This window comes from Heliangelus exortis, chromosome 12 (assembly GCF_036169615.1).
Source record: "Heliangelus exortis chromosome 12, bHelExo1.hap1, whole genome shotgun sequence".
NCBI classification, from domain to species: domain Eukaryota; kingdom Metazoa; phylum Chordata; class Aves; order Apodiformes; family Trochilidae; genus Heliangelus; species Heliangelus exortis.
The window spans coordinates 7,386,466-7,401,878 of NC_092433.1; the positions used below are offsets into that span (position 1 = coordinate 7,386,466).

General features: G+C 45.8%; 2 protein-coding genes across 2 annotated transcripts in view; both read left to right on the plus strand.

Moving 5' to 3' along the window:
- Positions 1–9,608, plus strand: part of FANCD2 (FA complementation group D2) — a 40,377-nt gene extending 30,769 nt beyond the window's left edge. The window contains exons 35-44 of the mRNA XM_071755805.1: positions 493–592; positions 1,672–1,794; positions 2,573–2,666; positions 3,218–3,289; positions 4,711–4,749; positions 5,346–5,420; positions 6,523–6,597; positions 8,601–8,747; positions 9,272–9,346; positions 9,466–9,608. Coding sequence (XP_071611906.1) covers positions 493–592; positions 1,672–1,794; positions 2,573–2,666; positions 3,218–3,289; positions 4,711–4,749; positions 5,346–5,420; positions 6,523–6,597; positions 8,601–8,747; positions 9,272–9,346; positions 9,466–9,543 — 878 coding nt within the window. The 3' untranslated portion in view covers positions 9,544–9,608. The remainder of the gene's footprint in view (positions 1–492; positions 593–1,671; positions 1,795–2,572; positions 2,667–3,217; positions 3,290–4,710; positions 4,750–5,345; positions 5,421–6,522; positions 6,598–8,600; positions 8,748–9,271; positions 9,347–9,465) is intronic.
- Positions 9,609–9,640: 32 nt separating this feature from the next.
- Positions 9,641–10,205, plus strand: BRK1 (BRICK1 subunit of SCAR/WAVE actin nucleating complex). The gene is made up of 3 exons (XM_071755802.1): positions 9,641–9,802; positions 9,895–9,977; positions 10,055–10,205. Exons 1-3 carry the CDS (start codon positions 9,685–9,687, stop codon positions 10,079–10,081), a joined length of 228 nt encoding a protein of 75 aa, XP_071611903.1. The 5' UTR covers positions 9,641–9,684; the 3' UTR covers positions 10,082–10,205.
- Positions 10,206–15,413: the final 5,208 nt, after the last annotated feature.

A 15,413-nucleotide genomic window follows, 5' to 3' on the forward strand; every position in this document is an offset into this window, starting at 1 on the left:
ACGGGCAGGTTTGTTAGCAGTTTTGATTTAAGAAACTAAACTTGAAGCTTGCTTGTTCACACTTCCTACTACAGTGTTGTGGCCAGAAAGTCAAGTCACTTGTTAGTGAATTTCCATTTCTAGAAATGGATGCCTTCAGGGTTACCCTAATTAGAAACAGTTAACACACTGTAGGAGCTACCAAACAAGTTATGCTTTATGTAAGTTTGTCAGAGAGAAATGACCAGAGGGGGGTCACAGTTCTGATGTGAACAGGTATTGCAGAGCAGGAACACACTGGATGTGCCTATATTTTACTATAATTATATATGTCCTTGTGGCCTTACTGTTTCCTAGTGGAAATGCATTCTGACTGTTTAACAGAGTTCAGGCATATTGAGGAATAGCAAAACTGTGATCTTTCAAGAGACCATTTGGACAAACTGCCTTTATATGGAAGAAGGAAATTGTCTTGGATTCTTCCTTCACTAAATCATCCCTTTTCTTTCACAGCTTCACTAGCAAAGCAGTTCCTTTGCCAGTCATGGGTGAATCCCAGCGGAGAGCGGGAGAAGGGCAGCCAGTTCAACAGTGCACTGCATACTCTGCTCTGGTAAGGCTCAAACCACTGGTAAGGCTCACAGCATGCTGAGACACTCTCCAATAATTAATGTTGCTGCAGAAGAATGACTGCTCTGGTCATAACCCTGATATTTACAGTTTGGCCTGAAACACTTTTTGTACAGCACTGAAGGGCAGCGAGTGGCAGGAAGTGTGTTACCCATTGGCTGTAGAAGCATATTGGGACCTCATGTTTGCCAGACTATAGCTGGTCAGTGTGCATCAGCACATCTGTATGTGTGCAAATGTACAGTGTGGATCTGGACTAAAATGTTTGGATTTGGTTTCACTAAACTGAAAGCAAATTGGCTCCTGCTAAAGTCGAGAAGAGCCAGGACTGAGTATGAGGTGAAATACAATGATAAAATCATGGGATGGTTGAGGCTGGAAGGGACCTCTGGAGGTCACCTTGTTCCAACCCCCCTGCTCCAGCAGGGTAACCTAGAGCAGGCTGCCTGGGATCATGCTAGGCACAAACCTCTGTGCTTGTCTGTTCATCCAGTTTTCATTCCATTTCACTGTCTGCTCCTCCAGCCCATCCTTCAACAGCTACTCTGTAAGGATCTTACAGGAGATAGTGTTGAAAGCCTCACAGCTCAGGGTAGACAATATTCACTACTCATCTATAAACCAGGTGGCTTCATTTACTTGTTCCTGATCAAGGTGGCCTGTACCAACCACCTGCTACAATGTCATCCATATTGCTGGTGCTTTCATCCTTGTTCCTAAGCTCTCGGTTGGCTCATCACCCATCCTTGGGCAGAGCTCCAGGCATTCTATCCATTCCCTTCCATAAAGGGCAGTTCTATCTCCTCTTCTTCCCAGTCCATCCTTCCTAAATACAAGAATGAGGGAATATTAAATTCAGGTTTATTTCAGATGATGGTAGCTTTTAATGACTTGACTGTGACAGTTAAAGCTATAGGTTTGGATTTCCTATATATGGTTGCCTTTGTCATAGGAATGAACTTGAAAATTTTAGGCCACAGTTTTAGGTAGGGCAGTGTTCAAGAGCTTGCTGTGTTATTCTGCATAATATTTACTGATGAACTAAACTGCTTTGGGATTTAGTGTCTACCTGGACCACACAGATAACATCCTGAAAGCTATAGAAGAAATCTCCAGTGTTGGTGTTTCTGAGCTGGTCAACTCTGCCAAAGATGGATGTTCTTCTACTTATCCTACATTAAGCAGGTAATTATATCATTAGAAACTTGGAATTTCATGAGATGCACAGTGGCAATATCTTCTTTTTATTATTTCATTTTCTTATTTTATGGTCTGTTATGGTTTCATGTTATTACTGCTGTGGACTACTATGAGCATTTGTAAACATTTCTTGGTAGTACACAACATGTTAGTGCATGACTCACTTTATGTTAATGTGGAATGTCTTTTTGCATTAGCACAATATTGAGTTTATTATTTGTGAGCTATTTTAATTGGAGAATGAACTGCTGTCTCTCCTCAGGTATGTTGCCTCTTTCTATACTATTGTGGTGATATGAAGCACTCCAAAAGTCATCTCAAAAGAGGCCTGAGGTGGCTGTAGGCAATCCTCACCTGATGTCAAGAGTGCAAAAGCACACTCAGAGTGTTTCTGCTCCTAGCAAAGGAATTTGGAAGCACAGATTTAGCATGTTTCTGCTCCTGGAACTTGAAGCACAGCATGGTCAAAGTTCCTGCACTTTGGAACTACCAAAATATCTTATGCTGACTGCAGCACACCTTTAACTGTGCATCCCCAGAACTACAAAGAATTGGATGGTTCATACTGGGGGAGTGGTAGTGACTTTGCAGGATCTGTGTGGGTGATGGGGCTGAGTTAGACATGCTTAGGAGTCCAAGGATAAGTCAGTGACTTCTTATTGAGAAGGATGCCAAGCTCAGAACCATGATTTTTTCCACACTGTTCTGAAGGCAAGAAGGTGCTCAGAGTTGGCTCTCAGTGTTGCTCTCACTTTGTCCACAGGCAGACATTCCCAGTTTTCTTCAGAGTAATGATGGCTCAGCTAGAGAGCTCAGTGAAAAGCATCCCGGCTGGGAAACCATCAGACTCAAGTGAGGTAGGAAAATAAATGCACTGGGCTCTGAGACATAAGTTAAACTGAACAGTACAATAAAGATGTGTTCACTGAAAAGGAGCCTACTTCTAAATAGGGTCTAGGAAATGTAGTCAGCTTCCTGAATCAGCCAAAACTGATATACAGGGTAACATGTAAATAGCATGATTTCATGGTTTCTGTTTCCTGGCTTGTACCATGTAAAAAATCCAGCAGAAGCTATAACCAGAAAACAGGTAGTGATCATGAAAATACAAAGCTGTGCAGCTGGTCTGCATGCCTTTGTGGGAGCCCAAAATTATTTTGCAACCAAGAGCTGCCTTGACAGTCAGGAAGTGTATTAACTCTTAGCATTTTAACCCATGTGGGCACTGATCAGGCTGGAACTGCCATTAACTGGCTTTGCTCTGGTAAATCTGCCTATGGTGAAGCTTTGTTTCCTTTGCCTTCCTCACCAAAACCAATGCTTTGGGTACAGCAGATGCTGATAGAGCACCCAGCAAGGTGAGAAGAAATTGACTATCTTGGATATTTGTCCCCTTGTGCCCTGCTAGGTGCAACTGGAGAAGCTGCTGCGGTGGAACATTGCTGTGCGAAATTTCCATATCCTGGTTAACTTGGTCAAGGTGAGGTTCTGGGATGTTTTATTGGCTTTCCCTTCAGATTCCCAGCAAAGCCCATTGTACCCAGGTTCAGGAGCACAGGGGGAAAACACAAAGCATGGTTGACTAGTGGAACAACCTGAAAGTGGTAAATAAAGCCAGTCATAATCTGTGTGCAAGGGTTTCCATTTAACTTTCACTTCAATAGTGCTTAATTCTCACAGCCTGCACATCTTACTAACATAGTTCTCACACAAACACACAAGTCTGCACAAAGACAGGATGGTGTAAAGAAGTACTGAAAAAGGACTGAGTGAAGGCTCCAATTCTCTAGTACAGTGTTTTATGTCTGAGAGAGTCCACTACCATGTGTGGAAAAGGTAGATAGAAGAAACCCCCCGGGTAGGTCTGGATGAACATTTGACAGAAGAAAACATTCCTCTGATGTACTCAGCTGGAGGCAGGCTAATACTCTGAACAAGAGGTTTGTCTCTCTGTAACCTCCATTCAGTGCTTATCTGACAGCCCTCAGCTTCCTTTAATTTCATGGTAACATACAATTTTCCACTGAGTCCTGCTGTAACAATTCCTGTTGTCCTGTACTGTTGAGCTCTAGAGTCCAGCCCCACTGTTTTGAAATACTTCCACTACTTTTGGAGTTAGTATGTTCAGCATCATTGAGTGTGATGATGTTTTGGGCAGAAGGCAGTAGGTACAGCTGCACTTTTCTCCTTGCTTAGGTTGATTCTTAATGTTTGCTTTTATCATACCTAAAGTAATGATTGGCAAGTGCAGCTTTTTCAAGTTCAGCTCTGTTTTGCAATCCACAGCAGCACCAGGGTACATTCCCAGCTCTCACTGTGTGCTATGCCAGTTAAAGTGTTTACTAATTAGTGATACAACTGGTTATTGGCAAAAATATATACACAAATGAATACCAGAAGGGAGCCTTTAAGGCAGCTGAGACCATCTGTTCCATTTCTTTGTTTGCTGTAGCACCACAGCTCCCTGTGGCCTTTTGCCTGCTGGCACCACTAATGTAATAGCTTCATTATTTCCTCTGAAATAATACAATATTACAAAATACAATGTTTTGCACATCTTAGTTTTGCTTTATCCCTTATGTGGTTACTTATCCATCAACCAGATATGGGTCTCTTGAGTCCCAGTCTAGTAAGAAAACAGGCTTGTTGAGATAATTCAGTGACATCTGCAAAAGGTGCACCTCCTATCACCAAACGGCCGTCCTGCCAGGCACTCCTGCCTGATGGGACATTTCACAGGCTGATGTGGTGTTCCCTGTTGAAACCTGAGAATGGAGGTTGCCTTAGAACATGTCTCGTGCTTTCATGAAGAGCATACAATGAAGGACTATTTTTAATTGACTTGCATTACTACAGACTTCTTGACTGATCTTGCCTCTCTTTTTTCTCTTGCCCAAGTAGGTATTTGACAGCAGGCCTGTACTCAGCATCTGCCTGAAGGTAAGCAAGAATTCAAAATAACTGAACAGAGCAGTTTAAGGGCCAGCTTTCTTGAATTGTTGCTTCTGGTGGAGTAGAATGGTTACTGAATTCTCTGGAAGAAGCAGATACTGTTTCTTATACATTAACTGTCTTCCAGTAATTGTATGGCTCCACCACAATGAAATTCCTGCAATTGGCATTACTGACTGTAAGTCCTGTCCCCATGGTACTGCAAATGTGAGGAGACATTGCAGCAGACAGGTCTCCTCTAGAGCCCAGAAAGATCAAGTGTCCCTTTGCAACTCTCCCTTTTCTGGCTAGGACTATAGTGACTCAAACATATTGGTTTTAGTCAGTTTTATTCCCAGTTTGCTAGTGTATAAAACCAGGGATGTGTACAATGTTGAGACATTGTCCTGCTCTGCTGTGATTTAAGTGTGACCCTGTATTGATTCTATATATTCCAGTACAGCCTTCACATGAATATAGTGTTTTATTGAGAACAGTCTCCATGGTAGCTTGAAAGATTGGATCATCATCTTATCTGACTTTGTGATAGTTCTTTGAATAAGAATTTAAATTACCTTTCTGATCTATTTATCATTCTTTTAAAGTACGGCCGGCTCTTTGTAGAAGCGTTTCTGAAGCTTGCCATGCCTCTCCTGGACTACAGCTTTAAAAAACACAGGGTAAGCCTTGTGGAGACAGAACTCTATGGGACCAGTTGGGAAGCATGACTGATGCTTGCTGGGAGATTCATGTCTCTGGCCACATGTTGGTGTGACACCTGTGACACTTCATGTCAAACATGTCTAATGTCTCCTGCTGTGCTCTGCCCTGTTTACTTGTCCATCCAGTGCTCTCTCAGCAAACAGATCACAGTTTGCCATCACTCTTATGGTTGTGTGTCTTCACTGTTAGAAAAGGAAGTGCCTTCAACTTCCTTCTCCTTCAAAAGTTATTACCACAAGGGTGGCACTCAGAGTAGGAAGCTCATGAGCAGTCAAGTTGGTGCAGTCCAAATGGACAGTGGCATTGGTCTCTTTGCAATAATTCTTGGAGCTTTGTGCGGGACAGTATGTGTGAGTGCAGATGAACAGGCCAACCTTACTGCACTACATGGCAAGCAAGAACAATTCACTTATTCTCTCCACTTTGTTGCCAGGCAATCCATCTTTGCCAGTGAGAGTCATTCTTTGGCTTAGGCTTCACAACTTGTGAACTTATCTCTCTAATAGCTGACTACTTTCTATTGCAAATATAAGATCTGTTCTCATGGATGTTTGAGGGAAAAAGGTTATTCAACAGATAGTCATTGCCACTGGACAATGGAAAGTATCAGTAATTTGCTCAGTAAAGAATATCAATATTCAGAGTTTGTGTTGGACATAAAAATACCACCATCTAGCAGCACATTTTATACTTTTCCTCTGGTTCCCATATTTCAGAAGGTTGTAGTCAAGGCAAGATGCAACAAGATTGTCTTGATTTTAATTGCCCCGCTTTTACTGATATGCATTTATTTCAAATTCTGATCCAAAATCAGTTTCATTTCAAAGTGTTTGGCCCTGTGATATGTGGTCATATTTTTATTACCATTCCCTTGCCTTATTTGTGCAGTTCAAGTCTCCTATGGCTTCATCCTGCTTGATGTTCCCTGCATACATACATTGTATCTCTATCCCATAACCCTTTGAGAGGATTGCTAGGACTAATACTTTTTCATTATTTTTGTTTCCCTTATGGAAACATCCTTTGAGAATGATTTGCTTGTCCCCTCAATTATTGCAGGATGATGTGCAGAGTTTGCTGAAAACCTTGCAGCTGAGTACCAGACAACTTCATCACATGTGTGGCCATTCCAAGGTAAGATAAGTTCTAATTGCAGCACAAACTCCTGTCCTGTGGTGTTTTTTCTTTGCACTTGCCTGATGTTTTCAAGTGGTGTATCCCATGGCCCCTGTTAACACATAACTGCAGTTAGTGAACTCCTGTGTTTTACCACTGCTCTTGGATCTGTTGCAATGTGATTGTCTCTGTGCCAAATCATTTTTGCAATCACAAGAAGGGAGCAGCTGAATCAGGGCAAATAAATGTATGCAGTGAATGCTCCATACCCATTTGAAGAGGATTTGACACAAACATTTGTTTCATAAGTCTTGATGTCACTTTATTACAAAACTAGTAGGTGCTCACTGACAATGCAGTGTTACTTAAGATTTGCTACTTTCCCTTAATGAGTGTCTCTAAAGAGCATCACACAACAGACAGTAGCAATTGGCTACACCTATAATTTCCCAAGTATTTGTCATTTCCTTTTCCACACCAAGCCTCTCTTCTCTTTGTGTATATAGTGCAGGACATAAGAACAGTTTCTGGAGACAGATTTTTGCAAATGCCATGGTACTTTGATGAGTCTCCAAACTGCCTGCTGACAGTTGGGCATGTTCCAAGACCCAGGGAGCACTGTGATTGATGATGGTGTCATTAGTGAGATTTTCCTGATTTGGTTCTGATGAGTGCTGATGATGGCTGTGCTTCTGTCTGCTCCATAGGCTAGAGAACAGCTTGCTGTTGGTACTCAGTTACACATTCCCCCATGGCAGAACACAAAGCAAAGCCATGTCCCTCTTACCAGGCATGCTGAACTCTTCCAAGAAATGAAGCTGATCTGATTTCAGAGTGTAGCTAATGAGAGCATCTTAATGGTAGAAGGTTACAAAGTATTATCATAAGAGAGGAAAACATAAGCACAAAGTACATGCTCTTGGTAGGTTGTCTGGTTTAGCAATGACTCTATTCTGAACTGCAGGTTGAAGCCCAGCAGGAAGAGATGCTCACCCGCAGCTAAATCTCACACAGTACCTGGCATAGCTGCCTTTCCTTGAGTAGTTTTTGTTTACAGCAACTCCATCTGTTCCCTCCTGTCCTAGCCCTCCAGAAGTCAGTGCTTTGGTCTGGACAAGCTGGCTTTGGAGTTAATAGTGCACACACATTACATGTAGCTAGTGTAAAGGAATTGCAACAGGCACTGAGCAAGAAAAGATAGTCATTGCAGTGAGTTATTCAACACCTGTCTCATTCTTTCTTCCTTGTTCTTTGGAATTTAGCAATTTCCTGACCTGAAACTCCCTTGTAGCATTAATCTGCAGCTTGTGACTATCAGCAAGTAGCTATCTCCCTTCCTAGGAAGATAGTTCTGGAATCTGGCCACTGGTAGCATTGCTTTTTGCTTTGTACTGGAACAGTGTGACTGTCCATCGCTGGCCTCCATAGATAACTCTGCTGTTTCACCAGCAATATCTTGTAAGCGACTCAGATTTACCCAAATTTATCAGTCACACACACCACTAGCTATGCAGCTTCCAGATATTGCTGTGCTAGCAACCTGTGGCTGTCATGAATATGATGGCAGTGGTAAAAGATCTGTGTGTAAAGTGCCGTGTGTTGTTCTTGGAGAACAGAGCAGGTGATGCCAGTCTGCTGCTGAGGTCATGGAGCAAAAGAAAAGCAGCTTCTCCAAATAATTTCCCACGGGTCAGCAGAATTCATCTGACTTATGTAGAGAAGTTACTAGCCTCACTCTAAGGTTCATGAGAAAAGCTGAGACTCCTATTTTTATCCAGAGTGGATATGGCTGCATTGTTGCAAGGGATCATTTTGCTGTCTTAGACAAAAGGTTTATCTGAGTTTCATTTTTTTAACAAAAGACACAAAGGAATTTGGCCAAGAAATTACATCACCTGGGCAAGCTTAGTGGGGATCGTGTCCCATCCCTCCTACCTGTATAACCAATGTTTTTTTTTTAAAATAATCAGAATACTTATTCAAGAATCAATCATAGCCATGTTGTACTGTTTCATATTTAGATTCACCAAGACATTGGACTGACCAACCACGTGCCCTTGTTGAAGAAGTCACTGGAACAATTTGTATACAGAGTGAAGGCAATGCTGGCCTTCAACCACTGCCAGGAGGCATTCTGGGTGGGCATCCTTAAAAATCGGGATCTTCAGGTGAGAAATACTTTCCTGCCTGGGATAATTAAAACCTGGGATTAGACAATACTAATTGTACTAACACTGCCCTTGTGTGTGGGTAGAAGCTGTAAGGCCAGATTTAATGTGACTGTGTTACAGTTATGTCTAGTGCAGTAGAAAGAAGTGTTTAATTTTAAGATTAAAGGCCTGCATCTCTGGGGGCTTCTCTTGCACTGAAGTGCTCAGTTTTTATGGTTTATAATTAACAATGTGGGGATCCTTCCTCTGCTTTGTGGCCAGAACTACACTGTGGAGAAGTGAAAAGCTGAAAAGGTAATTTGAACTGCTTTTAACTTGTGCTCATGTGCAGTTTTAACAGAAGGCAATCTCTGGCTGTTTTCTTCATCTTGCACAGCAGAAATGGGACAGTTGACACAACCTGCTTTTTACTCAAAAGCTTTTTATTTAAGGTGGTAACAAAGCATTGCTTTGTTCCATTCCATCCGAGCACTCTGTGTGCTTCATATACACTCAGTACATGTCTCTCGCGTTCAACTTAGGGAGAAGAAATTTTGACTCAAGCCTCTGAAGAGAAGGACTCGGATGGGGAGGACTCCGCAGACAGTCCTGCCGAGGTACTCACTCATTCTAGGGCGACGCTGCCTGTGCTGAAGCTGCTGCTGTAAAGCAAAGGAGTTGGGGAGGGTGCGGGTGTGCGCAGCTTCCACCCTGACGGCCGCGTCCCCCCCTGCAGGAGTCGAGCGGGAGCGGCACGGAGAGCAGCGACGAGGACGGCGGGGCGGGGCCGAGCCCCTCTCCCACGGAGGCCTGAGGCACCGGGCGGTGGCAGCAGCGGCAGCAGCGGGGGTCTGAGGCGGTACCGGCGACGGGACTGAGGCGGTACCGGGGCGGTGTCGCGCAGGCGCGGCGGGGGGTGAGGGGTGCGCAGGCGCGGTGCGCAGCGGTGGCGGCCATGTCGGTGCAGGAGGACCCGGTGCAGCGGGAGATCCATCAGGACTGGGCCAACCGCGAATACATCGAGGTGATCACCAGCTCCATCAAGAAGATCGCGGACTTCCTCAACTCATTCGGTGAGGGCGGCGGGGTTGCCGGGGGTGGGTGGGTGGCGGGGGTGGTGGCGGCGGCCCGGGGCGGGTGCTCACGGTCTCTGCCGCCTCCCCAGACATGTCGTGCCGGTCCCGGCTGGCGACCCTGAACGAGAAGCTGACGGCGCTGGAGCGCAGGATCGAGTACATCGAGGCCCGGGTGAGCAGTGGGGCGAGGGCGGGGGGGCCTCGGGCCGGCCCCAGGGCTTTGGCTGAAGCGTTTCCTCTTCCCGGCAGGTCACCAAGGGCGAGACGCTGACATAGACAGGGGGCGGCCCCGGGTCCCCCGCCCCGCCGGAGCACCGCCGCCCCGCACCCTGCTCGGGGCCTGCCCGCCGCCGCCACCGCCGCCTCTGCTTGTGTTGCCAATAAACCGCTGTGCTCCCGCCCTGCCTGCTCTCTGCCTGCCTGCCTGTGGCCGGGCCGCCGGCTGCCCGCCTCCCTGACACCGTCTTGGATGTCCAGAACCGGCTCTCTGCCTGCCTGGCCCACGGGGTTCAGGCCCATCTTCCTCCTCACACGAGGGGGCTGTGATGGGAGGGAACACACTCGAGGGGCTGCATGCAGGTCTAGCTGCTGTTAGCTCCAGGAAGAGACCTGGCCAGCCTGGCTCAACCCTCAAGGTGCTTTGTGCTCCTGCGGGGGTCACAGCAGGAAATTTGGTGATCCCGATGGTTTGGAGGGTGTCTCAGCCTGCACATGTGAACACTGTCAGGGCTAGGTGGGGACAGCAGGCTCACCTGGTGTTGTGCACATGGCATAGGAGAGTGCCCCGAGCTGGCATCTAGCTGGAGGTGCTTATGTGCCTCTCTAGGGAAGCAAGTGGCAAGGGAAGTGAAATCTCTGCTGCTTGTCTATCTCAGTTTTTCAGTGGGCATCTCAACCTGTAGTCTCATGGTTCATATTTAGCATTTGTTGGGGAGTCCATGGAGCTGGTGTCGGTAAAGGTTTTCTTAATTTCCAGCCTTTGAATTTCTTGCTATATTCTCTGAGTGGAAGCTATCATTGTGATGATGGCACTGTGATGTCTGCAGTATTTACTGGGCACTTAATGTTCTGCATTACACTCCTAAGCCTGGCAGGTCTGACAGCTGGTTACTCCTCATCCAGGAGTGGGTCCTCCCACAGGCTCATGGTTTTGTTCACAGGAAGCTGTGTGTTTTCCCTTGTTTGACTAAGTGCTCCTCCAGCCTTTCCCTCAGCTCATCTAGCCCATTACGATTTATTGTCAGGTTGAGCTGCACATCTAGGAGGCTTAGCTGTTTCTCTGTTCCTGCTGTGTAGTCCTAGGGGAACTAAATGTTTTGTACCAATGCTGTAGAGCTTACAGTGGAGTGGAGCAGCCATGCATCATTGTGCTTTCATGTGGAAGTGATTTTGAATGATGAGAGATTGTGCTGTCCTACAAGATTGGTAGGCAGAAGGAAAGCACCTATTACTTACCTTACAGGCAGTTGTTGTGTGGCCCCAATACACCAAAAGTACATCTACGGCCCATGCACTGCTTATTTGGGGTGTACTGGAATGGAGTCCTGAGATCTCCATCTTCAGAGGTAACTCAGTACTTGTGTGGCCATGCTTTTGGTCTGACTTTTAAGGCAGACCTGCTTTGAATAGGGGTGGGGGAACTAGAGACACCATAGGTCCCTGACTAAATTATCCTAAGATTCTTCCTCCAGAGACTGAATGGGAGACAGAAGGTACTGCAGATGTCCCTGAAAGTGGTGCTGTACCAGGCTGACTCCTAAGATCTGTTGCTTGTTTCCATCTAATTGTGTGCGGTGCCTCCCTGGATCCCTTCCTGGTCTCCTAACAGGCTGTTGTAATGGTTCTCCATTTTTTTCTCTGACCCCAGGGTTTCTCATAGTAGGTGGTGTCACACAGCCAGCGTGGCCAAAGCAGTTTTGGTGTCTTGGGACATGTGTTCTCACTGAGTTAACATGGTGGGATCAGCCAGTCTGGTTCCCAGCAGGAATGCTTTGCCACTCACGAAGGTACAGAGTTCTGCCCTTTTTCTTTCCCTTCAAGGGAGTATCAGTAATTCCTGAGGTCTCTGCAAAGCATGGGTTTCTGGTTTGGGGGCTGCTTATTCCACACCATCTCTGGGAGATGAAGCCTTCTTGTCCTCTGGTTGCTACAGCTTTTTCCAGCAGCTGCTGTGGTGTGCAGCCTTATAATAGCTTTGATATATTTGAAGCATTTAGGTTGCTTTAAAGACTGGAGAATTCTGCTTGCCTTTTTTTTCCTTTCTTGTACTGTATTTTTTTTTTTTTATTTTGGGATATGATACCCCATGAACCCACATTAAACTTTTCTGGAGTGGATTTGTGTATTCTAAGTCGGGCGATAACAATTTGTGTTGGAGGTGACAATGTGCAAAATGAGCATGCCTTCCCCTTGTCCTGAGAGAGCTGGGTGCTCAGGCATCCTTGCAGCTCTGGTTATTGGTATCTGAGACCTGGTTTGAGACCTTTTCCCAGCGTTTGAGCTGGAGAGCAGGTTGTTGTGAAGCCTCTTACAAAAGTGAGAATGCAGCAGTTTCATTAGAGCCTGAGCCACATCCGTAGCTTGAGACAGGTCTGCACAGGCTGTAACTGTAGGCTTTTAGTGCTCGCTGTCTGCTCAGAGTTCTTGGAGCAATCCCCCAGTCCTTGTTTGGGTTAACAGTTCCAAGGTTTGGGAATACCCCAAACCATGGGTTATGGCCCTATCTGTAGCATCCCCATCATCATTTTGGTGGCCCTGCACATCAGGGCTGCTCAGTGGCAAGTGCAGGGAGCAAGTAAGTGAGTGGTATTGGTGCAGCCTTTCACAGGCCAGTGGGCTCTTCTCCCCAAGAGGTGTGGGTGATAGTATTTCTTTTTTTAATCTAGTGCAAGGGTTTCCTCTGTGTGAGAGCTGTCCTGGTAAGAAAGCCCTGAAGGGCCATGTGATCATCCACAAAACCATCCCACAAACACTGACATGCCACCCACAGGCATATTTTTAGCAAGCCTGCGTTAGTCCCTTTCCCCCTTCACATCTACTTTTAAGCTCTTTCAATGAGTCCTGCTAAGTTCTGAGCAAAATTCCTTTTCCCCCTTTGAGACAAGTGACCCCAGCTCCTACCAGCAGGCCTGGTAGGTAAACCAACCCATGATCTACAAACCCCAAATCCTGCCAGTGACACCAGGTATTGATCTGCTGGCTCTGCCTGTTTCTTCCCCCATCATTCCCTGCAACAGGAGGAATAGAGGAGAGCACTACTTGTGTTCCTGATCCCTTAACCAGTTGTTGGAAGTCTTGTGATGAAATGTCTTGGAACTGGAAGTCAGTTGATGAAATGTCTTGTGATTGCTCTTGGACTTCTTGTTGCAACTTCATTGCTGCCTACCTGAAGAGCCAATAATGTGCAGTAATCTGAGGGCCATACTAGGGTAGAAAGCTTCCTTTTTACATTAACCTGGGCATCAGGGAAGCAGCAGACTTCCCTGAGAAGTGGGTCTGGTCTGCATACTGGGCCTTCTGTTCCCTTCAGAAGGGAGTCTGCTATGACCATGACCCTTTTTTTCCTTATGGAAGTGGTTTTGACTTGGGGTGTAGGCCATCTTAACCTTGGTGACACCTCCAAACTAGATGAGCCATCATCCTCATTGGGTTCCATTTGCAGAGCCTCATGCCTATTATGCAGGGGAGGTGAGGTAGTAAGGGTGACACGCCTGCTGTGCCAGGCAGGAACTTGTCACCATTGCCCCTTACCTCTTCAGTCACTGTCCAGGCACAGGAGCAAGCAATGAGAGAGGAGAAAATGGTTTTAGGGAAAGGGGAGAGGAGAAGGGCCAGGTCCACCTTGCCCCAGCCTAAGTTTGTCATTAGCAAAAGTGCTTCAAGCTTACCAGAGGTGTGCAGGATGGACTGACATCCCAATTTGCTCTGTCATGATCCAGCAGCAGAGGAACAGAGAACAAGTTGTTGATTTCCCCCCCACTGCTCTCTTAGATGGTTGTTCATGGCTACAAAGCTTTTCTAGCCAGGCTGCTGTGCAGTGCTGTGTTGGCAAAAAACTGCTGAGGTTTCTGCTGCTGTCGGATGCTTTAATTGTCCTCTTAGTTCTTTGGCTGCCTTCTGGGGAGCCAGTGTTGGCTCCAACTGACCCTGCCTGGACAAGAGCGGCCCCCAGGGATGACAAGAACAGACAAAGCAACTTAGGAAGACGACCAGAAATGGCCTGTTTGGTGCTGCCTTGAGGTGCAGGTGTCCACCTTGGTCAAGGTGAGCCAGCAGTTCAGCCCGTGGTGGTAATGCTTAGCAGCTCTGGAAAGTGCTGTGGAGGAGGGTCCCTGTGTCCCACCCACAGCTGAGTGCCTCAGCAGCCCTCTCTCTCCACAGTGACCTTGCTGCAGCTTCAGGAGCCCTGCTGGAAACTGGTGGCTGTCCCTTGTGCCACAGTAATCCCACAGATTTTTTCAAAATGAAAAAAATAATCTCCAGAAGGTCTTGGTAAGATACAGCATGATCCACTCTCCCATATGATTCTTCAAAAGCTTTAGTGGCTAAACCTAAAAATTCCTCCCAGGAATTGCCAAGGCAAACAGCTTCTTTTTCATGATCTCCCAGTATGAGAGGGTGCAGTTAGTGATAGTCTGGAGGGTTAGAGGATTAGGTTGTACTTCCTGCTTGTTGCTTTCCTCTCTCAAAGGTGTTCAGAGTTTAAAACTAGAGATGTATGTGTAAACTAGCCATGGCCTGCAAAATGCAGCTGTCTGAAACAGTCCTCCCTCAGTTACTTGTACTTTGCAATCTCATAATTGTTTTAAGCAGACTATTTAAAGAAAAAATGTAGCAACTAAGTAAATGCACAGAAAGGTCTAACTGAACCAACCGTTTGCATGAAATCAGGGTAGGGCAAGAGGTGTCACGGGAGTGGTTTAATCCGTCAGAAATGTGATGACTAAGCAATTGCTACTCTGTAGCATCACTGGGCCCCTCCTACAATCGCCTGGGGCTGTTTCTACATTTCTCATGCAACCGGCCTGTGTGACAAAGCTGCACACAAAGTGTACCCAATTAGTGTCAAGTATAAGAGCTGCTCAGCATTCTACGTCTCTGAACCTCCTGAAAGCAGTTTTCCCATGGTACAAAGAAAAAAAATCACTGTTCTCCTAACTCTGAGAGGACAGTACTTAAATAAAGGCAAAATAAAGATATGTAATACATGATGAAACATTTTAGCTAGTTAGATTATCTCCCAGCAGCAGATTCAGTATTAGCTGCTTTAAGTGTTAAACATTACATGTAATTAAATACATCGGGATAGGTGAGACAAAGCATTTGAATAGGCACTTGTGGAAAGCTTCTGAAACAGCGTGCTTAAAAAACCCCAACCAACCCCAGTAAAAACCAAAACCTAAAAACCAAACAACAACAAAAAAAAAAACCCAAAACCAAACACAGAAAAAACAAGTGGAAAAGAAGAAAAATCCTATTACAGGATTTATGAGTTACTTTTTCTGCCTGTCCCAGTCTGTCCAGAAGCATCAATAGTTGAAGAAGAGAGGAGATCAGAGCAAGGGCACACAACCTGCACACTGCCTCATGGGGCAGCAGCTGGACCAAG

Excerpts from the sequence above, each read along its gene's own strand:
- BRK1 (XM_071755802.1), top strand. The coding sequence starts at position 9,685 with ATGTCGGTGCAGGAGGACCCGGTGCAGCGGGAGATCCATCAGGACTGG. Across the intron at positions 9,803-9,894 it reads GGACTTCCTCAACTCATTCG|ACATGTCGTGCCGGTCCCGG; the intron begins GTGAGGGCGGCG and ends CCGCCTCCCCAG. Across the intron at positions 9,978-10,054 it reads TCGAGTACATCGAGGCCCGG|GTCACCAAGGGCGAGACGCT; the intron begins GTGAGCAGTGGG and ends TCTTCCCGGCAG.